General features: G+C 37.8%; 2 protein-coding genes across 17 annotated transcripts in view; both read right to left on the bottom strand.

Annotated features, from left to right (window-relative positions):
* LOC113107565 (S-adenosylhomocysteine hydrolase-like protein 1) overlaps positions 1-13762 on the bottom strand; it is a 38866-nt gene extending 25104 nt beyond the window's left edge. For 2 of the 5 annotated variants that reach the window (XR_003292681.1, XM_026270163.1), the window contains exons 1-3: positions 13260-13761; positions 1998-2115; positions 854-997 (exon numbers count right to left, since the gene is read on the bottom strand). Coding sequence is in view for 4 of the 5 variants with exons in the window: in XM_026270163.1 (XP_026125948.1) it covers positions 854-997; positions 1998-2115; positions 13260-13430 (433 nt within the window). In the remaining variant the exon portion in view is untranslated. Of the gene's footprint in view, positions 1-853; positions 998-1997; positions 2116-6617; positions 6775-13259 lie in introns of those variants that run through there. The other 3 variants (XM_026270164.1, XM_026270166.1, XM_026270165.1) reach the window with 3 other exon arrangements.
* Positions 13763-14717: 955 nt separating this feature from the next.
* On the bottom strand, positions 14718-22367 carry LOC113107566 (nuclear transcription factor Y subunit alpha-like). Of its 12 annotated transcripts, none has more exons than XM_026270172.1 (10): positions 22285-22367; positions 21547-21635; positions 20971-21057; positions 19761-19907; positions 19393-19524; positions 19083-19185; positions 18720-18874; positions 17395-17568; positions 17199-17306; positions 14718-15622 (listed from the first exon to the last, which is right to left on the bottom strand). In XM_026270172.1, exons 2-10 carry the CDS (start codon positions 21619-21621, stop codon positions 15560-15562), a joined length of 1044 nt encoding a protein of 347 aa, XP_026125957.1. In that variant the 5' UTR covers positions 21622-21635; positions 22285-22367; the 3' UTR covers positions 14718-15559. The 12 variants fall into 12 exon arrangements, with proteins under 12 accessions (XP_026125957.1, XP_026125956.1, XP_026125964.1 ...); XM_026270171.1 differs by having other exon boundaries at positions 18702-18874; XM_026270179.1 differs by lacking the exon at positions 20971-21057.
* Between the last annotated feature and the right edge of the window lie 68 nt (positions 22368-22435).

The following is a 22435-nucleotide window of genomic DNA, read 5'->3' on the forward strand; positions in this document are numbered from 1 at the left end:
TGCAACTGCTACAGCAGGCACTATCCAAGTATCTGGATCTTCAATCTCATTGGCTGCTGATGTGAAAAGAAACCAATCAGCTGTGCTATTTAAATAATGATGTGATTATATCAGACTGAATTAGAACCTACGATTTGAGGTTTCAAAACAGAACCTTGTATTTAATGTAGAATGTTTTCATGCTTCCAAAATGTACACAAAAGCATCACTATAATGGTCTACATGAATCACGCACAATATTCCAAGTAGCTTTGCTCTTATTAACTGATTATTTCTGGATCACAGAGTCAGGGAGTTGAACTCAAGACATTTCTGTCTTTTTAAAACAAAACTTCAGGAGACTTATTTCCCATTCTTTTTACTTACATTCAAAAGCTGTCTAAAATGTCTGCTTTTGTGTTCTGCAGATGAAAGTTATATGGACTTGAAATAACTAAATGATGATGATATGCTTTTCCTTCCTGAGTGCACTATTCCTTTAAGTATATATGTATTGCGTAGCTGGCATTGAGATCTTAACCCAATTAAAAAGATGAAACCATTCAATTAAATGGAGAACGATGACTGCTCCTGACAGCAGCAGCTGTTACCAAACCTTGTTCATTTGACAGCACTCACTGTATTGTACACACACCTTAAACAGATATCCTGAGCCAACAATTCTTTACTAAACCAATAACGTTAATTATTTAAACTTGACAAAACAGGACAAACCAGTTGAGAATCAATGCTGTAATTGTTATGTACGCAAACCATCTTGACCTATCAAACAGAAACAAGAAAGTTCCCACTAAGCACAGGTGTGAAGATAACCCGTTACAGACTACTAAGCATAAAAGCTGAGTCTGCTAACCTTGCTCAGCGATCTCGATCTCCCGCCGTCCAAACTCAGCCTGCTTGATGTTTTTGATGCAGAAGTCACTGCTGCCCTTTGAGTTGACCTGGCTTTTCTCACGAGGAGACGTCTCATCATCCGAACTGTCAGTGTACGAGGCCGCTACAAGAGCACAGACGCACATTTTAGTGGAGTTAACACCAATGCATGCATTAATTCATGTTTGTAAAAAAAACCCCTGATCTTACTAACTTATTTTGCAATTCAGTTTCAGGAATGTTTATCCCTCACTTTTGTTGGTGCTACGAGTGATTTAGGAGTGTGAATTTGTCTGATCCAGTGCCAGTTCTACCAAAAGTCTGTATAGTTCTCACTTTAAGCTAACCTAGGATTATATTACACAACACAAAAAAACTAGCATGAACAAGAAATAAGCAATTTTAAGGCCACATTGATTTCTTACAGGAAAAGTTCATCCAAAAATGAAAATGTACTCACCCTCAGGCAATCCAAGATGTAGATAGTTTATTTCTTAATGGGAACAGATTTGGAAATCGTGCAATAACTCACTTGCTCATCCATGGATCTGCTGCAGTGAATGGGTGCCATCAGAATTGAGAGTTAAGAACTGATAAAAAAATCACAATATTCTAGAAACACTGCACACAACTTCAGACTATCAATTAATGTCTTGTTAAGTGAAAAGTTGCATGTTTGTTTTTAAAAGAGCTTGTACTTGTTACTTCTGGGCAAAATAGAGTCTATAATCCATAATAATGCTTGTTTTCACCTGTAAACGATGCCTGATTGCATATTTCTCTCCTCGACATTTTCACTCATATTTACAATGTAAAGTTAAATTCTTAATTATGGACTCATTTCTTACAAACACATAGCTTTTCACCTCACAAGATATTTACTGATGGACAGGAGTCATGGGGATTACTTGTTGATTATTGTGATGTTTTTATCAGCTGTTTAGATTCTCATTCTGACGGCACCCATTCACTGCAGAGGATCCATTGGTAAGCAAGTAATGTACTGCTAGATCTGTTCTGTGCATTTAATGCTTCGCACTATTTGTGTTTTTGTTCTTCTGAACTACAGAACTTCATTGACGTGTCAGTGCTTGGCTTGCAGTAAGGGTGGATGAGGGTCTGACCTGAGCTGTAGCTGTCCGTGGAGGACTGAGAGATGGAGCGGGACAGGGAGCGACGGCCGGTTTTTGTAGGGAACTTGCTGAACTCCTGTTTTTCCTCTTGGTTGGCAAACTGAATCTGCTACAGTAAGATGGAGGTATGGAAAAAGAGAGGATGGGGGAGAGACAGAGACATGAACATGTGAGCAGCACATTTGCATGTAGTCGAAGGAATAGTTCAGCCAAAATAAAAATTGTGGATTGAAGCCCCTCAGGTTCCATTTAAAATACATTTAAACCTTAAAAATGCAAACAGCATCAGTCTCTCCTTATATTTGTCATTTCAGAACTTTAAGGCTTGATTTCAAATAATTAAAAATGAATCAAACAAACTATGTGGATATAGCTTTAAAACATCACTACTGAAGATTAAGGAACAGCACAGCTTCAAACATGTAGAGTCTTAACATAACCCAAAAGGACACTATAAATAGCATCTGCTCACTGCTGTATTGAAATATTTTACAATTACATAGCAGATGTGGGGAACGGATCTCATCAGGGGATTTCAGTTCCATTTCAGTCATTTTAATAATGCAAAACTTTAAATATTCATGGGATATATGCTTGCAGGCTGATGAAGACTGTGTGCTGCTGCTGCTTTTGATGTGTGTGCTGTGTGTGTGATCGTGTTTTGTGGAGAATGCAGATTAACCTGACTGTTAATTAACCTGACCGTTAGAGATCTCAAGGCGAAGGCACTATGGAAGTACAAGTGACGTGGGGGATTGTGACTGTTATTTTCTGCAGTAAACTCAAATGCAATTTTATTTGCGGTTTTGTCGTATTTCGCCAAAAGCATTATGCCCAGTCAGTGTTTAATGTAGAAATCCACCTTTTAAGGAAACTGACTTCAAAGGCTCCAAAACATCACAACTAATGATCTAGAACAAATTATATTGAGTGTTTGATATAACCAAGCTAATATTTATTGACTGTAATGTTTCCAGACAGAAACTGACATTTATAATAATTGACATTTATAAATTAAGTTGGGAATACATTTGCATATAAGTCAATCTCAAAGCTAGCACATGGACTAAATTCATTTCACTTTTAATTTCATGGGGTCATTAAATTGATTAAGCAAAGAAATAAAAGCTGAAAATGTAAACCTCAGTATAAAAATACCCCATGAAGACAGATTCATCACTGTGTCACATAACACTTCATGTAGGAGTGATCATATATCTGAAAAGGAAGGGAGGATGGTCAGGGTTTCTGGGATGGGTTTTGTGCTACACTATTAGCTTTACACAATAATGTGCAGGTAAATCACAGAAGCAGAGCTCTGGTCCTGACTGCACTCCTTTTTTAGAGCTGATTTATGTTTCTTTCAGAAACAGATGTCTCATCTACAGACACAGATCACCAGCGGCTCAGCTGTAAAGCATCTGCAGACCCAGATTTACTGTGAAATGCAAAATGACTGTGCTTCAGCAAACAAAACACTTGGTTTGATATGTAACCACAAGATGTACACATTTGCATCTGTCACAAGCAAACAAAATGCTTGCTATCACTCTAGAATCATTATATCATCTTATGGCACAGCATGACCAAAGAAAAATAGGTAACCTCTAACCAGTGACCTTAACAAGTGATATTTATCTGATTATGCGTGTGTCTGTGTGTGTGTGTGTGTGTGTGTGTGTGTGTGTGCGGTTATAAGCAATCAAATAATCCAAGCATCTAATTATATTTACTGTCTAAGCGCACCACAGACAGATAGAGAGGACAGAACCTCTGTCTGTGTGGTATATGAAAACAGGAGATTTCTTTAATGCATCTGATGACAGTCTATCTGCCAATCTTTAGGAAAGGATTCTGGACAGTTCAATAGCACTCGTGAATCTGATACGTTTTCCAAGCAAACAGCGGATCCCTCACCCTTACAAAACACAGCTGCCATCACAATTCCTACTGTGAAATATAGACAACGTGAAAAGACACAGAAGAAACTTTTTAGCAGCTCTTTCACAGCTCAGGGGATGTATTTGAAATTTCTTTTAGTTTTAAATGATAAAATATGCAGTACAGACCAAAAGTTTTTGAAACATTACTATGTGTAATGTTTTTGAAAGAAAAAAAAAATTATATTGTGACATATTATTACAATTTAAAATAATTGTTTTTACATTTATTATACTTTATCATTTATTTCTGTGATGCAAAGCTGAATTTGTAGGATCATTATCACATGATCCTTTAGAAATCATTCTAATATGATGATTCATTATCAAAGTTGGAAACAGTTCTGCTGCTTAATATTTTTTCAGAACGTGATACTTTTTTAGGATACTCTGATGAATAAAAAGTAAAAATAAAAATAAATAAAATGTTTTTAAAATATAAATATTTTGTAATAACAATACACTACTGGTCAGTAATTTGGGGTCAGTAATTTTTTTTATTTTATTTTTTTTTAATATATAAAATCAATACTTTTATTCAGCATTGATAAAAAGTGATAGTAAAGAAAATATATTATTTTTTGAATAAATGCAGTTCTTTTTAACCTTTTATTCATCAAATATATTAGACAGCAGAACTGTTTCCAACACTCATAGTGAATAATGAATCACAGGAATAAATTATTTATTTAAAGTATATTCAAATAGAAAACTATTATTTTAAGTTGTAATAATATTTCACAATATTACAGTTTTTTTTTTTTTTTTTTTTTTTTTGATCAAATAAATGCAGACTTGATGAACAGAAGAAACTTATTTCAAAAACATTAAAAATAGTAATGTTTCCAAACTTTTGGTCTGTACTGTATATAATATTTTTTAAATACACTACTTTGGGGTCATAATATGAAAATATATTGTATTATTATTATTATTATTTAATTTTTTAAGAAGTCTGTTTTGTATTTGAATGTATTAAAACATGATTCCTGTGAAAGCAAAGCTGAATTTTGAATTATTACTCCAGTCATCAGTGTCACATTATCCTTCAGAAATCATTCTAATATGCTGAATTTCTGCTCAAGAAACATTTATGAATTTATCACAAATTATTAATGTCCTTACTGTTAAGTTTAATCAATTTAACGTATCCTGGGTGAATAGAAGTATTAAATAAAATGTTCTGTTGAGATCTTTTCATTTGGGGAGGTTTTCCAAAACTGCTCCAAATACTTAACTTCACATGTCTTCAGATTTCATTTTGATAAGCAGTGATCCACGACACACTTGCTTTACTCAAAACAGTCAACAATTTACTTTCCAGTCCCAGAAAATGCTCAGCTTCTCCTGTAGCACTGCTTTAACACCATCAGTTTATCTGTTATCTAACTTGTGATTTGCCAGACAGCATCCAAGTCCTGAGTTAGGTATGTTTGGACACAAAACTGCAGGAGATGCCAGTGAAGTTGACAAAACACACAGCTGACGATTCAAGGAGATTGGAGTGATAATAAAATGCCATTGTGAGGCGGTATTGTGACCCTGAGGCAAAGCTTTGAACTTAAAGTGCTTGAAATAACTGGACAGTTATGATCAGAGAGTAGAGTATAATTCTTCAGTTGAGAGACAGAGACACAAAGAAAGCTATGGACTGTGATGAAGCCATAAGCAGTAACATCACTTCCAGCTCATTTCGCTGATTACACTGTCACTTAAATTATTGAATCATACTGTATTCTTTTTTAACACTCTGACAATGTGCTGTAATAATCTAGAAGGCTGTGGACTATGTTAAACCACAGCTTTAACTGCCCCAACCAGTGTTAGCAGGAAAGTCACATGTAAGGGTCAAAAGACATAACTGACTTTAACTTAAACGTTTGACTGTGGCAGATGTATATATCTCTGCTTGACAGAGTCAGACTTATGACTTCACCTTCATATTTGAGTAATATTTCTCAAGTCTATTTTAGTCAAGTCCCTGAAAAACCAGCACATGATGTCTCAAAACTTCCTACTCAGAGGAAGAACAGAGAACTTCAAACATTTCCTAGATTCTTTAAGTCCACTGACACATTGTGAGCGCTACATATCAATAACCTCCACAGAGTCTAATGTAAATGATTTTGATCAGTTGACTTGATCACAGATAATGACCTTTTTAAGGTCAATTCAAAATATAAACAAAAATGTAGAATAGATGTATATATACATAATAAGAAATATACATGTAGATCTATTTTTATATATTTTTCCCAATTTTTTTTATTATCTTTGTTTTTATTAATGTTATGTAATCTATAATATAATAGAACATAATAAAATAACATTTATAAATATTGAATAATATTATTAACTTTAAAATATATTTATATATTTTTTTTTCTAAAAACAAATATATATTTATAATTTAACTTATATATAGTATACATTCTATACTTTTCTTTTAATTAATAAAAAAAACATTTTGTTTTATTATATTGATATATTTAATTTCAGAAGTATAGTTCATTTTTTTGCTTTCAGAAGTACAGTTCTTTCAGTCTCTCAATATAAAGACTTTATGTAAATAAAAATATATACAGTCAGTCAAAAGTCACCAACAAAAATCAGAGCTCTTTTTGCTGTGTGCTGCTGTAGAGGATGGAAGAGAGAGTAATGTGGCACTTACCCTGGGAAAGTCATAGCCATGGTTCATGGTCCCTGTCTGTGCCGGCTGCCTCTGGCCTGTGTGCCTGTGTATTGTTACCACTGGTGTTTCACCAGTGTAGTTTTACACACTGGTGGGTGTAGGGGGAAGTTTCTGCGTGGAGTTCTTACAGCGGACACGAGGGTATGGGAGGTGACAATGGAACCAATATATCAACCACTCACAAACCCGGCCAGCCTACTTTTGCTCTCCCTCTCTTTCTGTAATCTACCGTTCCTTGCAACCACCATGAGGGCCGTCAGCCCGTCTGTTTGTGGTGACTAAATGTTTCAGGAATACTAAAGGAAGGGTGTATTTGTTTTAATCCAACTGGTTCTCCCAGTGCCTTCAGAAACAGACTCTCCTGCAGAGTTCATTCAGGGCGGCTAATAAAACAGGGATCTGGAGGGAATTAAACCATGTTTCTGTAAACCCCTAAAACATCCACTATAGGTCACGTCGGTTAACTCTATTCCGAGATCTGACTAAGAATAGAAGAAGAAGAAATCCATCCTGTTCATTGACTGTTCCGCTTTACAGCTGAGCTCACAGTGATCCATCATGGTGGAAACAGACAGGCAGTACTGGGCCAGCAGACGCTGTTGAGCTGTTTACCATGATTCTGCCAATTCCTGCTGTAGTCCTAATGTAACCAGTCTGGCTTTCAGCCACAATCTCTAATCCCAGGCCGAGGTCACTACACTCCACATACTTGTCAACAAAAACAAAGAACTCTACTGCACTCCACAAGGGATTGGGTTTTCATTTAAAGGCACCTTAAATGCATTGATAGAATATTTTAAATTGTTCTCTGATGTCCCCAGAGTGTGTATGCAATGTTTTTTCTCAAAATATCCCACAGATAATTTTTTTAAAGCTTCTTGAAATTTCTACTTTTAGGGTATGAGCCAAAACGCTCTGTTTATGTCCCCTTTAAATGAAAATGAGCTGGTGCTCCTGCCTCCCTTCCAGTGTTGACACTTGACAAGTCTGCGGTTTTCTTTTGCGAAATTGGGCTACTAGTACACTGTTGTTGCAGGTCGCTTTTCATGTCTGCAGGAGGGTTTTGTTGCGAAAACCTGGCAACCCTGCTCCCATCTAAGAAGAGGACGGACCCTTCAAGAGCTCATGCTTGCGTGTTACGGTGACCATGTATCTGACCTCACATATTGCTTCCAAATGCAATTTTTAACTACCACATTGCTATTCACGATCATTCTGAAGCGTTGGTATCGATCCCTCTTTCAGTAGCAAATCCAGTGCTGAACTGACCCTAGTTTGTGAGGCAGTCGAGTTAGTGTAAAACAAGTAATTTCCTGTTGCCAGCAGGTGGCGCTATGACTATAAAAGATAGCTATGACTATAAATCATTAAGATCTGTTAATGCCAGAACTCTTAGGGTGCTTTCACACCTGCCTCATTTAGTTCGGTTGAATCGTACCAGAGTTCGTTTCCCCCTTTGGTGCGGTTCGTTTGGTCAGGTGTGAAAGCAGCAATCGCACTTGGGTGCACACCAAAAGCGGACAAAACAAGCGCACCGAGACCTGCTTGAAGAGGTGGTCTCGGTACGCTTTCAAACTAACTCTGGAGCGGTCCGTTTGTGATGAGAACGTGATCCGACCTCGAACAGACCCAACTGCAAAAAGTACTGATCATTTTTGGACTAAACCAGCTGCCGTAGTCAGCTGCGCTGTGCATTATGGGATGAGGAAGTGTTTGTTGACAGTTTGCACTTTAGCATGGCAGCTCGTGGACAAACTTGGAGTAGTGAGGAGGTGCGGAACTTCATTGAAATTTGGTCTGATGACCATGAGCATGTCAGAGTTAAGAAAAATTAATGCATGCCTCCGCTTTAAGTTACAAGAAATGCCCGCTCGCCGTTTGCAGTGCATTAGAACGTTGTTTTCAAGCCGCATCTGTGCTTCATTATAGAAATGTATTTTTTGCATGTTGTGGTGTATACAAACAATGTAATAGATTATGGCCAGGGACAAAACCAGCCCGTGCAGTCGTCTCTCCATAGTTGTGTTGTCTCCGTGTTGTTTGCTGGCTTTCCCTCTTATGTTGGAATTTTCCCGCACGTAAATTCTGACCAATCGAAAAGCAGTTTAGGAAATACGTCATGGCCAATGAGTGATGTAGATGTTGTCATGTGACTGCATTTTGGGTCGTTTCAACTGGTTTGGACCAAAGTAATCAGTGTGGTGTGAAAAGGAACCAAAAAAGCTGAAAAATACTACAATGTATAATTGGTTGCCCTTGGTTCGGACCAAATGAACCGAATTAGAGATGTGAAAGCACCCTTGTAAAACATGTGAGGTTCAGGGCAGATCAGACATTGCATGTTTAAGTTAGTGTAAAACAAGTAATTCTCTGTTGCCAGCAGTGGCGCTTAGGGGTGTGCCGGTTTCAGAATTGGTGATGACGGTTATGACGTGAGTCAAATGTGACGGTTCATAACATAACCGTCGGGGGGGGGGGGGGGGGGGGGGGGGGGTAGTGTGCCGGATAGCGTGTTTCATTTTGTTTCATATTGTCTCGCCACCATGCTAGTGGATCTGCCGTAGAGTCAATTGGTTGATCTTGGAGATAGCGGGTTAACTCCGTTTGAGCGCGCGCTCTGATCGGTAAAGGGGCAGAGATTTCAGACCTCCATTTATTAAGGAGATCTGTCACAAAACTCATCATCCGCGCCAAAGTTTTTTGAGCAAATTTCAAAGCCGCACCCGCCCGCCATCCGCTGATTGTTTTGCGGTCTATGCTTTGCTGATGCGAGCCGCAAAAAAAAAAAAAAAAGCCATTGTCTGTTCTGGAAAGGATGCAGCAAAGATATTTAATGCTAGAGTATGAGGCATAGGCCTACGCTGAGTTTCATTTACAATGAGATGCGCTCTAGATCACAGTGCAGTGCAAGTGAACGCGGCGCGCTGGTGCTTCCATGTCACGGTTATCATTGTCTGCTATATTTGCTTTTTATTTATTAAAATACATGCAATTGGTTGATGAAACATCTATTAAAATTAAGATAAAATTTGTTTAAAACGAAATTCGTTTTCAAGAAAGGTTTTCTACAAAGCAAAATTTAATGAAGTGGTAAATATCATGTCTGACGATTTACAAAACTTCATTAAGTGGTAAAAAACCATGTCTCCCGATATATTGCGCATCTGATGATCCTATCTAAAAAATGAAAATAATTTTTGATAAAAAATGTTTGTAAAAAATATTTTAGTGACACGGTTTTGGCGGTTATAAAGTTCTAATGACGGTGTTCAACTATAACCGCCGGTCTCGCGGTTATATACTAACCGTCACACCCCTAGTGGCACTATAATTATAATTGAATATTGGCCTTTAGATGTGTTCAGGCCAGGACTCTTATTAAGTTTGGGGCAGATTGGGCATTGTATGCATGAGTTACAACAACTTCCTGGTTCATAGTATTAATAGCATGCATTAGCACTAAGTAAGTGTTGCTAGCATGTTTTAGAATATTTCTAGCATGTTTAGCACACAATGGCATATTTTACTGTGCTGCTAATAGTGCATAACAGTGTGAGACATTGATGCTTTTGCTATGAATATAAAAACTAAGCCTAATGTAACACTCTTTCATAGTCATTTGTAAGTTATCATGGAAAATTAGTTATTTATGTACAGGACAACACAAGGCACCCTACATAGATTATGACCCATTTATATCACGAAAAGCGATAGCCTATCACATGGGCAAGGTAAAGCAATATCACACAAGTGCTGTTTCTTTAATGAGTTTAAATTTGATTTTATACAACAGTTCAGAAAATAAGAAGTTGATATTGTTATATTTTAAATAAAATATGATGTTTTTTGCTCAATTTTGCAGGGAACATATTACCTTTAAAGCCATAGCAGAATTGTTGCATGTCTCCGAGCAACACAGCGATGGTTAGTTTCTGCGTTTTGAATGAATCGTGTGAACCAATGATTCAAAGGTAGATTCATAAAGAGAGCCATTTACTTTATTCCTGAAACAATCAGCCGTTTGAACAAAAGTACATGAACACATGTACTGCCACCTGCTGGCAGATTTAGTTTAATATTTAAAGTATAATTTCATTAAAAAAAATACCAATCAACGACTTTTATTGAATGAATTAAAAATACTGAGACGTTTCTCAGATGATCTTCTTTCATGTTCCATAGTTTATGTTTGGCCATAGCCTAAATGTATATGTATAATAAATTTTGTTAAATCAAATCAAATATTTCTTTTTAAAGCTACGATTTGTAATGTCTTCTTGATACTTTCTCATTTTTTTAAATATTCTTGGGTATTTTCACAGTCAAATTTAGTTTGTGATTAATTAGATAAAAAAATGTAATCGACCGACAGCCCTACTATATATACAGCAGCAAACTAAAGATTTGACCATTACTCTGATGGCAAAAAAATATATACTTTTTTTTGAATAATTTTACACAGGCTGCTTGATAAATTACCATTAATCATTACATTTTTACAATTTAATAAAATAAAAATAAAAACACACTTAATGAACAACCCTACAAAACCGTGTACCAAAAAGTCCTGATATTATTCACAACTCACATAGTCTAATGATGACCAGACTGTGACAGAGTTTTATCATTAACAAGGCTGATTATTAACAATAGGCCTAACATGATTTGGCTGAGAATGTGAAACTTCTGAAAAACTGTTTAAAGACATAACAGCAATCTGCTCAACCAAGTCAAAAATAATCGCTCTGCTCAGACCACTTGAGAGAATTAAATAACTGGGATCTGAAGTGCCAATGGTCTAACGTGAATAAATGAAACGCGATCTAAGCTCTCTCAGATGACTGCTCAGGGTAAAGAGATCCTAATGGCAGCTCAAGCACTGAAGCAGGAACAGCGGTTCAAACTCTCAAAGCATCCATTCAGTAGAACTGGACCTGCAACCCGGAACATTTCCAGAAATCGGATCTTATCTCCATAACTATGTCCATTATGCATAACAAGCAAGAAATCTGAAACAAAAGGAGTCATTTCATTATGATGGATGTACCATAAAGAGACATTGTGAGTCAAAGTACACATAAGAGGAATAGATCTAAGATCTAAGAAACTAATCTTCTACTAAACCTAAATGACAGGCTGAATGTTTGATGAGAAAACACAATAAGGAGAGCTCAAGGTCAGTGAGGGCTCTCAGCAGGTACAGCGGCCCCATGCCAATTCTCGGCCCGAGAAACAGGAGAAAATGTTTACTGAGTGACTCAGTAGATGTGTCATATTTCTCAGCTCAATGCAACTTACTTTCACAATGTTATCAGAGCCTCCTGCTCACAGAGGGACAAAGCTAGAAGAGGTAGAAGGAGAAACTTTCTCACACCCTAAAACTGTGATGAGAAAAGGATATGATTACACAAAAACTGTGATTACTAGGGAGAAGCACTGCCAGCGCATTCAAAAGAGGGAATACACAAGATCAGAGGGGGAAATAGATGAATGCATGCTGTACTCAACCACTGAGCATGTCTCAAGAGACTCCAGCTCTTATGAGGAGATTTGTGAGGTGAACACATTATGTTAGGCTTTTTATACCAGATAAACACAAAGAATGATTAAATGATTAAAAATGATTTCAGAAATTATTGGAGAAGATTTTACAAGAAAATACCATTTCAGTCTTTCTACTTAAAAAATGTGATGCTTGACTGTATGTGTTTCTTGTCAGTTCTTTGTAAGCATCTGTGTACATACTAGGGAAAATTGTTTTAAAGTAAATCCTACACCCATATTTTTCAGTATGGCAAAATGTTGCTATTGATAGATTTATATGAATACTTAATTACACACTGTCCGAAATCCTATTTCGTAAATATTAAAGAGTAAATGTGAATGTCAACACTGAATTAGATTTGGCGCTGAGTGTAATGCAGCTGAAGAGAAGCAGAAGAACACCCCTTGGCTCTGTTGTATAACCAGCTGACAACTTGATGAGCAAGTGGGCAGAGTAGTGTGCCTCTATTACCACCCACTCACACACACACACACACACACACACAATTTAGAGGGCCACACTGAATACATTTTCACAATCTGGACTGGATCATCTTTCCTTTCCAGAGTCAATCAATCATCTATCTATCTATCTATCTATCTATCTATCTATCTATCTATCGATCTATGCTGCATCTTCACTCTTTGGTCTTCGCAATGAAGTGCTCTGTCACTGTCAGTTGTCCTACATGCAATTCTAGGTCATTTTTCTTTCTTTCTAGGAAATCTAAAGAAATGTATAGGCTGAAAAGATATTTCGCTTTTCCTTTAGGCTATATGTTAGATTCCAGCGTTTGACAGTTTGTGAACTGCAGTGGACGAAGGTCGGTGACAGTCAGAGCAGCTCAGAGAAAATAACTGGATGCGGCGAGAAAAGAACTAAAGAAACGCTTGGAAAATGCGTCACGTGACTCTAATAGGCTCCAGCACACCTCTAGGTCAACTCTCGCCGGGGATAATCTTTCCTAATGATCACGGTAAACTGGGCAACATGTCCCAAGTGCGATGTTTTCAGACAAACATAATGTGTGTTTGACCCATAAACAGCTAGCTGTAGAAAAGACACGTCTCTCTTACCTTTTTCATGGATTTGTGTGTCGGGACCGCAGTGAATGCGGCGGACAGCTCTCCGACGTTCATGTTCGTGCCCGTCATCGCGGAGTATTTCTCGGCAACGTTTTCGCTCTCTTTAAACTCTTTGCTGGCCTGTTTCACCTCCAGCTTCAAATCCCCGCCACAGTCTGTCATGGCAATCTATATCTAAGTTACGCGTCTTCCGAGCCGTTGCCGGTGCTTTTACTCGATAGTCCTTCAGCTCGGTTACTGTAACCTTTCGATTCGTCCTTATGTTGCTGGAGCGCTTCAAAAGCTCCGACTCTCTCAAAGGCGGAAGGGGTGATTGCGCAAAAACGTCTGCAGGAGAGGAACACACTGTCGAATGCGGATAGAAAACAGATGCTAGTTTATAAGAATGTAATATCACTCAAGCCTCAGTGGAGCACAAATTATTATATTCGACTGTCCGGTTAACGGCCAGCAGCAGCATCAGCGGTGGGCGGGGCTTAAAGGCAAGCACCTGCACGCAGAGGAAGTTGCACGAGAACTGTCCTAACGGTGCATATAACGTAATCTATCGCTTTTAAGACCTTATTTTAAAACAGTTATTGACGAACACAACTCATATTTACTATATTATGTTGAATCTGAGAGTTTAACCTTGAGAAAATACATTCAAATTTGTATATAACATTACCTGTCCTTGTTGAATATGTTTTGAGAAACGTATACCTCTTAACCTTACTAAGAATGATAACGGACAACAACGAATAGAATGACCTGCATATTATGGGATTTAAATTTACAAAAAAAAAAAAAAAAAAAAAAAAAAACCTGATATGATTTACTCAACCCTCATGTTTTTCAAAACCTATTTTTTTCTATGGGAAACTAAAGGATGCATTTTTTCAGTATCAATGAAAGCAAACGGTAAGTGCAGGGAGCATCTCTTTTTGTAACCCACTAAACAAAGTCATACAAATCTGAAAAATAATTTTTGTGTAAAACATCCCATTTAAGGCCTTATTATGCAGTCTTCTGGTTGCAATAGGCATTTATGGGAGAACTGTCACTTAAAAACTGTGCTTCTTAACCTTTTGCCCCTCTTTTTCCAAGATAGTATTCCTCTTAACTAAGCTGATATGTAACACTCCTTTATTTGTTGTAAAAAAATATATATATAAATTCTCAGCAATGTTCATATATATATATATATATATATATATATATATATATATATATATATATATATATATATATATATATATACATGTAAATGACTATAACTAAATGTAAATGACTTTAAGGATTACTGGGCCCCATCCCCATAGTTGAGAGCCAATGGCACTACTTTGAAATATCTGATTTCAATCGCAGCTAAGTAGATTAAAACACTGTTTGAATTAGGATCATTTACAGCCTTCCTGAGCTCACACAGATTATAACAATAAAGGCAAATTCACAAAGCAAGATCTTTCACAATGTGTTTTGCACACAATTTTTTATCAAAATACAGGTTTAAATGACTTCAATATCCAACATAACTCCATTCACATGAACTTTCCATGTAGGAACTAGATTAGCCAGGAAGACAGTGACTGGATACACAAACCTCACTCAAATTACAAATGAATGTTATATCAAAACACTAATGTAAAATGACTTCATGTTACTGGTGAAATCTGTATTAAAATGTTGGGAAACAAGAACACATTATACACCCGATGTTTCCTTGGTGATGAGGGCTGATTTCCGAAAAATCTTGCCCTTTTTAGTCTGTATTGTTTTCCCAGTGCCATTTTCCCCATGCCAAACATCTACAACACGCTTAACAACACCACAATTAGCTTGTAAGTGATAAACCTATGTCTTTTCCATGTAACTTCCCACTTATAAGTTCATAAACCTGACAAGAACTGTCCATGATGTAAAAAAAAAAGGTCAAACAGCTCGCCTTGGTCTTCACTCAATTCATTGCCAAATTTCTTGTTTGTTCTACTGCCACCTCATTACTAACTGCGTATTCTCTCTCTCTCTCTGGACTGATCACCAATTTTTTCTTTGCTATTTAATTGCTTTTTAAACCACACACTGAATTCATTACGCTGCACATTAACAGTAATGGCTCTATTTGTGTTCTCTGGAGAAATACAAGACCAAAGAGCGAAAACAGATGGGCCCCTCCTTTTAGTAGAAGAGGGAGGAACACAGGTCATGATGAATTAGGACTGACTGTTAGTGTTGCTTTGGAGACAGTGATTCACAATGGTGAAAATGTAGGCCTTAACAGTCACTTAAAAAACAGAGTAGAAGTTCTAGTGCTATGACACCCGGATCATCTGTGCCACGGCCTCGTCTCCGGTCTGGTTCTGGTCCTGTTGCTCCTGCACGGGAATGGAAGAGGAAGAGGGTCAATCATTACCTTCAAACCCAATTCAGATATGCTTCACTCAGCACCTCTAAACACATTCCACACACAAGAGTTTTCACTAGGGTTGGGACACCGTGATTTATAGCATCAAGAAAAGCACTGAATAACCAAGTGAAAACAGTGAAAGGTTTATGTTTAGCAAACGGTCAACTCATGGATTTCCGAGAAGGGCAGCTGTTTAGACTTCTGATCTATAGACCTGTTTAACGTTAAATAATATAAAAATGATTTGACAAGACTTGATGAACAGGAACATGCATCACAATTCAGTTTTAATGTTTTTGAAAGTGTCTTGTGCTCATCAAGGCTGCATTTATTAGTTCAAAACTATGATATAATAAATACAACGAAATATTATAATTCAGAATAAGTGTTTCATATTTTTATTTAATTCCTGTGATCACAAAGCTGCTTTTCTGCAGCCATTATTCCAGTCTTCAATGTCAGGTGAACCCCCATGAACTCATGAAACCTTTCTTGTAATTATCAAAGTTGAAGAAAGTTGTGCTGCTTAATATATTTGAGGGACTGATACATTTATTCAGGATTCTTTGATTAATAAAGTTCAAAAGAGCAGCATGTATGTGAAATAGAATTTGTAACATTTACTGTATTTACTGACACAAAGAAAGATAATCTTACTGATCCTATACTTTTGAACAGTAGTGTAATGTGGTTACAAAGTGTTCTTTTTGCAAGTGAACCTTTTGGAAGTCAGTCAGAATGTTTATTCAGAATAAAAATCACAACATGTGACAAAAATGAACACAGTGACAACACTGCTTGGGTACGAAATCCAAGAACATGGACAGAACCAGATCCAATCCAAACAAAAAACCAACAACAGAAATGCTTCCTCAAAAGAAATGCAGAAAACAACAAATATAAATATATATTTTCGAACAATGTTTCTTTTAAACTGGTCCCTCAAAAATCTTTTTCATATTTTTTATGCAGTGATTTCATAATTGAAACTGACACAGTTTGCCAATGATAAGCATTCATGCTTTCTTAAACCACCATCCTGTTAATAATAATAATAGTGTGCTTGGATTAAACAGACAATCACATGATAAAGTCAGTCCCATAACATTAGCAATTCTCAGTCTTGAAGAGCTGCATCAATAGAATGCAGGAAATATCAGCGTTTTCATCCTGATTATGTCATGACAGTGAAGAGATTATCTTTTTCTGTTAAATATGGCAAGTTCAGATAGACAGGTCACAAAATACCACACAGCAGATCATGCCGACTGCACACACGAATGCTTAACTAGCAATGAGACATGATGGGACAGAATCAAGCAGGCAACAAGTACGGGAAAACACAGGAGGTGACGCGTGCAAGAGCAGTCAATGGCAGCATGTCACACAAAGAAAGGAGCCAGAATGAATCTGCTAAGGATCTCAATGAGAGCAGAGATGAGTGTCTATGCGAGGGGCGAAGTGTGCTCGGGCAGCCAATGTGCACTTGTGAGTTCGGTAGCATTGCGTAGGTCTTCCTGCTTGACATGGCCCTGCGCTCTCACCTGCATGGCCAAGGCCATTTCTTCTTTCTCTTTCGGTGAAAAGAACCGTCCCCCATCGCCACGCTTCCGCTGCATGGCGTGTTTGTGCCGTGACTCGTGAAGATATTTCTGTAGGAGAGAATAAGGAATCAGCCTGGATATGAGCCATAGTTCATGTCAAAATGCCTATTTAGGCATTCGGAGGAAGAAGACTCACTCTTCTTTCTTTAGGGATCTTGCCCTCTGCCTCTAACTTGGCACGAGCTTGGCGTCTCTTTAAGATACGATGATATTGCTTGGCGTTAACATACAGCGGCTCCTCTTCGAGCATCTCGGCCCCTGGCAGAGGGATTCGTTGGATGGCTGGCACAGCACCACTACCAGGCACCATCTGGCAGAGCGGTCAAGAAAGGAGCACACAGAATTAAATTCAGTCGGCTGTCCAACACATAAAAATGTATTTGCAAATGTAACAACTCCAATCAATCAAATCAAATCAAATTATTAGCAATCCAGTGATCAGTCAGGTGACAGCTAATGTAATATGGACTGAAATATGACGACACACTAGTGTGAGAAAAGGACACCCACAGAACACCTGAGTGGATCATTTGTGAAGAGCCTTACACTTGAATCAGTGCTAAAGATTAACACACAGTGGATGGAGGTCGCCACTTATCACTTGCTTCTGAGTAAATCATCAAGTTCTAGTAAGATTCCTGAAACTAGGATTTTTTTTATTATGAAAATAGGTATTTTTTTATTATTTTGTTTTATTATGTATTAAAAGAATAGTTCCCATATATATTCTCTGCCATTATTTACACCCTCATGTTATTCCAAACCTGTATGACACAAAGAAACTGAATCCCAGTCACTTTCTTCATGTAATGAAAGTGAAACCAGGGATCTAGGGTGACAAATGACAGAAAGCACCATTCACCATTAATTTCATAAAAGTGGCCAGTTTGAATTTATATTTGAAAATATGGCATGATATTTCTTTTCAAATCTTCTTAAGTCATAAAATAGCTTTTTGAGATGATGCAAATTACTAATAAACTTCCCCTCCTCTGTACCTCTGGTATCTCAGTCCCACTTCTGAATAATCAAACTTCATCATCCGTTAAACTGAAACTGCTCACATCAAACTGATATCATTTTATCTAAAGGTGACATTTTTGAGTTTGAGTGCATTACTTCAATTTCACCACTTTCTTGATACACTTATGGTACTTTTTGTCATTGTAAAACTTGACAGACCGGATCCCAGATCCAGATTGTTTTCTTGGTAACTGAAATAAATGAAAATATAAAGAATTTTTGATTATATATAGAGAGAGCGAAAATTACTTAAACATTTGGAAAAACATCTGGGTGAGCAATTTCTTTAAGGTAAAATCACTTGTATTTCTGCATGTGAAAAGGCCAGCTCAAAAGCAAGGTGACTGAGATTTAACACAGCATGCACACCCCCACACCACTGATGATGAATTAAGGGGATGGTTTAAGTTTGTTAGATACCTCATCAGGAGGTCTTACCATGACCATTCCCCCAGTGTTCACCATGTTTCCAGATACTGGCAGGGTAACGGTAACTGTGCCCTGCCCGCTGTTGTTTGTGGAGGTGTTAGCAGCCCCTGCTGCCTGGACAATCTGAGTGCCTGCCAGGGTGCCTGCTGGGATGGTGATCATGCCTATGGAGGGGAAAGAACAAATAGTTCTAACCTAAATAACCTTCAGTACAAGTGTAAAGAAAGGTATAATCATGAGTGTCAAACCGTGACTGATCATCCATATTAAGTTGTTCATGCCAGATTTAACAAATTAATTGTACATTATGTACAATTGTACATTAATAGAAGACAGATAAACCAGATGTAGATATTGTATGTATTTAAATACCCTGCTGCAGAACTGTGCCATCAGCATTCACAGGCTGGTACACAATAGTTTGTCCTTCAGCTGTTTGGGCAACCTGCTGTCCCTGAACTGTAATCTGCTGCCCCTGTGAAACACAACCCAAGTTCATTTATATAGTCCATACGACAAAACCTGTGTGAAGTAATCAAATCTGCCCTATCGGCTGCACAAGCTAAGGTCATTATAGTTACTAGGGCAGCATTTTCCCTCTTTTTGGGCATTAAAATCCCCAATACTTCCAAATCCAAGTATAGTCCAACTAAACAGAGAAGAGAACAGAGTGTGTTGAGACCTGGTTCTGGCCCGCAGTAATGGCAGTCTGAGGCTGCTGTATGATGATCTGTTGAGCCTGACCCTGCTGACCCTGCAGCTGCAGAGTTTGACCTCCCTGCAGCTGAATCTGACCCGGCTGAAGCAACTGGATCTACATATACAAACAAATACAGATATTGATTTCAACAATACACTCTATAAACACAAAATATACACACAAAAAATATTACACACAAAATAACAAAAAATGAATTTATGCTTCATGAAATAAAAAATACAATTCTCAAGTCTCATAAAATCATCAACTATTAGCATTAATAGTAAGATATTAAGATCATTATCTATTGAAGTGGCTTTCCCCACATTGACAAGCAGAGTTGCACTTACCTGCTGAAGGCCTTGAGCTCCAGACACAGGCACCTGCATGATCGTCTGGCCCTGAGCTCCAGACATGGCCTGTACCATGATGGGCTGACCTGAGGATGTAATCAGCTGCCCGCCACTCACCTGGACCATCAGCGGCTGACCCTGGACCTGAGCGCACACTGAACGTTAGGGTCAGATATAGATAATCAACACAATATTAGACCTGCACATGCAGCTGGAGGCATTACACAGGGTATATGGCAACACTTATAATGGAACCTGAAAAATCCAGCCAAGTTTTTCAGGTTAATTTATAATAAATAATACTAATTATTAAGGGCCCTGTAATTTGGGCTGGCCACGGCTGTCATGAGGTAGATAGATTTCCATTCCATGTTTGTATTTTTACACAAACATGATCGTAGTGAGAATCCACTCAAAAGACAATCATGCAGTTCATCAAAATCCATACAGTGCTGTGAATTTGTGTGTGTTTGATCACTGTGAAGTGGTTATAATGTGCAACACACACTGAAGACAAACACAAGTGATCTTATAGTACCATGTCCACAGCTATTCTACAAGCTCTTCTTTATAAATTCTGTTCCAGACACATTAAAAGAGGATTGTTTCAGCCATTTAAGAAAGTGTATTTTCGTTATATTATTAGTTTAAATATTATTGGTTTGTGGTTTGTTTAGTTCAATTTGCTAATTAAGAAATTGTAAACGTCATAAGGGGCGGAAAACCGAATGGCAGAATGCCGGAAGAAGGGAAGTGGGTCAGACATAATTTTTTGACCACTTCATATGTTTTGTTTGTAGAATTCTTTTCCTTGGAACAAATTTTGTTTTATATAATGTGTATCTTAATTTTAATGCGTTTTTTGTTGGTCGTTTACTTGTCTAAATAAATGAAAATGAAGAAAAGGCAAAGATTCTCTAAATGAAGTGCGTTCAGAATGAGGCCCGCTATCATGCTTCCGCGGCCAAAACAAAGGCCGAAACAAGGATAATCCCACTTAAATGGGTTACCTGTTAAAAGAGGCGAAAAACTCTGGAGAAGTTGCTTTGATGCCACATTTCCATGGAACATGGAAAGCTCACTGGACGACCCGGATCATGATTTGTTGTAAGTGAAAGCTAATCATGCTTGATGAGCTGACATCCTCACAGACAGTGTGACATGATGCATGCAACATCACAAGCCTGAAGGTCGGAGTTCACACAACTACCTGGAGCGTCTGCACTTGCTGGCCTGCAGCTGTAGCCACGGGTGCTTCTGTTTGCAGCTGTACAGCTGTTACGGTGCCCTGAGCCTGTGGACATGCCCACATCACACCTTGCTCTGTATCATCTCTTAAAGTACTAGTAAATGCACTACTAATGTTTGTGTTTTATTTTATACTTCCTAACAGTTTCCAACTTTTTAATAGGAGGAGCAAAGTTTTCCGGTATTTTTCTTTATGTTCGACAACCAGTTCTATAGAAATAATTCAGTAGCTACTTTGTCACATAAACCTTGCTTTTATCAGGATTGAGAAAGTTCACTTCAAAGGAGAGATACTGTAGGCCACTACAATAACTATTTACCCAGTCCTTTCCTTTAATTGGAAAGCACTTCCTGAAGCAGATTTCTTTCCTGCTATTTTTAAAATACCACTGCACCTGATATACAGTTGGCAATTTACAATTCAGATAAGTTTAAAAATGCATGGAAAAACGAATTAAAACCACACTCAATGTATTTTTTTTTTCCATATTAAAAGTAACTGATTAAACAGCAACCTGTTTACATTGGCTCTTACCTGCTGCTGGATTTGTCCATTGGCAGCATGCACCACTATCTGATCCCCACTGGTTGTAGCAGTATATTGCTCCATCTCTCCTTCCTCACCTAATTTGTCATTAAAACATTTAAAAAGATTATTCACGTATTAGTCAGTATAACCAAAACTAGTAGTTTTCTATGAAAACCAGGGTTGGTCTGATGTTGTCCCTAACTGCAGGTTTGGGCCAGAAGCCAGGTGTATTTTGAGACTGAATCGGTTTCCTTGTTAAAGGTGCTTAACATAATGTACAGCATTTTATCTTACCTAATTAGGGTATGTCCGATGTTTTTAGCTACACATACACAGTTAATGGCTGAAAAGTTGACAAGAAGGTAAATAATTTGCATATTGGAATCATTTCACAAACCTCTTCTAGGTGCATGGTTTGTCTGGCAAACAACATTTCACGTTACGTTACCCCTTATTGTGAGCAAACCAAGGTAACGTAAACTAAAATGGGCTGAAATTTAACCTGCTCTTTAATTAGTACAAAAACAGCCCCATATTACACAAACATTAGCGGGTCTGTCTTTGTTTTAGACTGCACTAACAGTATCATTCATGTACAGTGTCTGCGCTCGCTCGCGCTCACTCCCTCTCGCATTAACCGATTTGATTTCTGTATTTTTCAGAATTAGTCATTTGGTTGGTCACTGACAAACCAATCCGTGTTGTCATCTACCATTTCCCTTTAGAGCAAGCGCAACCCTTTACCGTTTCTCCGGTTGTCCGGTACCCTTCTGATTGGCTCCACTACAGATCTCAAAAACCCAATCACCACAGTGGTGCGGACAAAATGGCGCAAATGAGCCACACAGAGAAGAAAGGGGGCAGGCTTGACGCATGCGATCGGCGAACGGAGCCG

This window comes from Carassius auratus, chromosome 8 (assembly GCF_003368295.1).
Source record: "Carassius auratus strain Wakin chromosome 8, ASM336829v1, whole genome shotgun sequence".
Lineage (NCBI taxonomy): Eukaryota > Metazoa > Chordata > Actinopteri > Cypriniformes > Cyprinidae > Carassius > Carassius auratus.

Coding starts and splice junctions, on each gene's coding strand:
- LOC113107566 (XM_026270167.1), bottom strand. CDS start 21,621: ATGGAGCAATATACTGCTACAACCAGTGGGGATCAGATAGTGGTGCAT. Junction 17,569..18,701: donor TGGTAAGACCTCCTGATGAG/GTATCTAACAAA, acceptor CCGCTCTGCCAG/ATGGTGCCTGGTAGTGGTGC. Junction 17,307..17,394: donor AGATCCCTAAAGAAAGAAGA/GTGAGTCTTCTT, acceptor TCTCTCCTACAG/AAATATCTTCACGAGTCACG.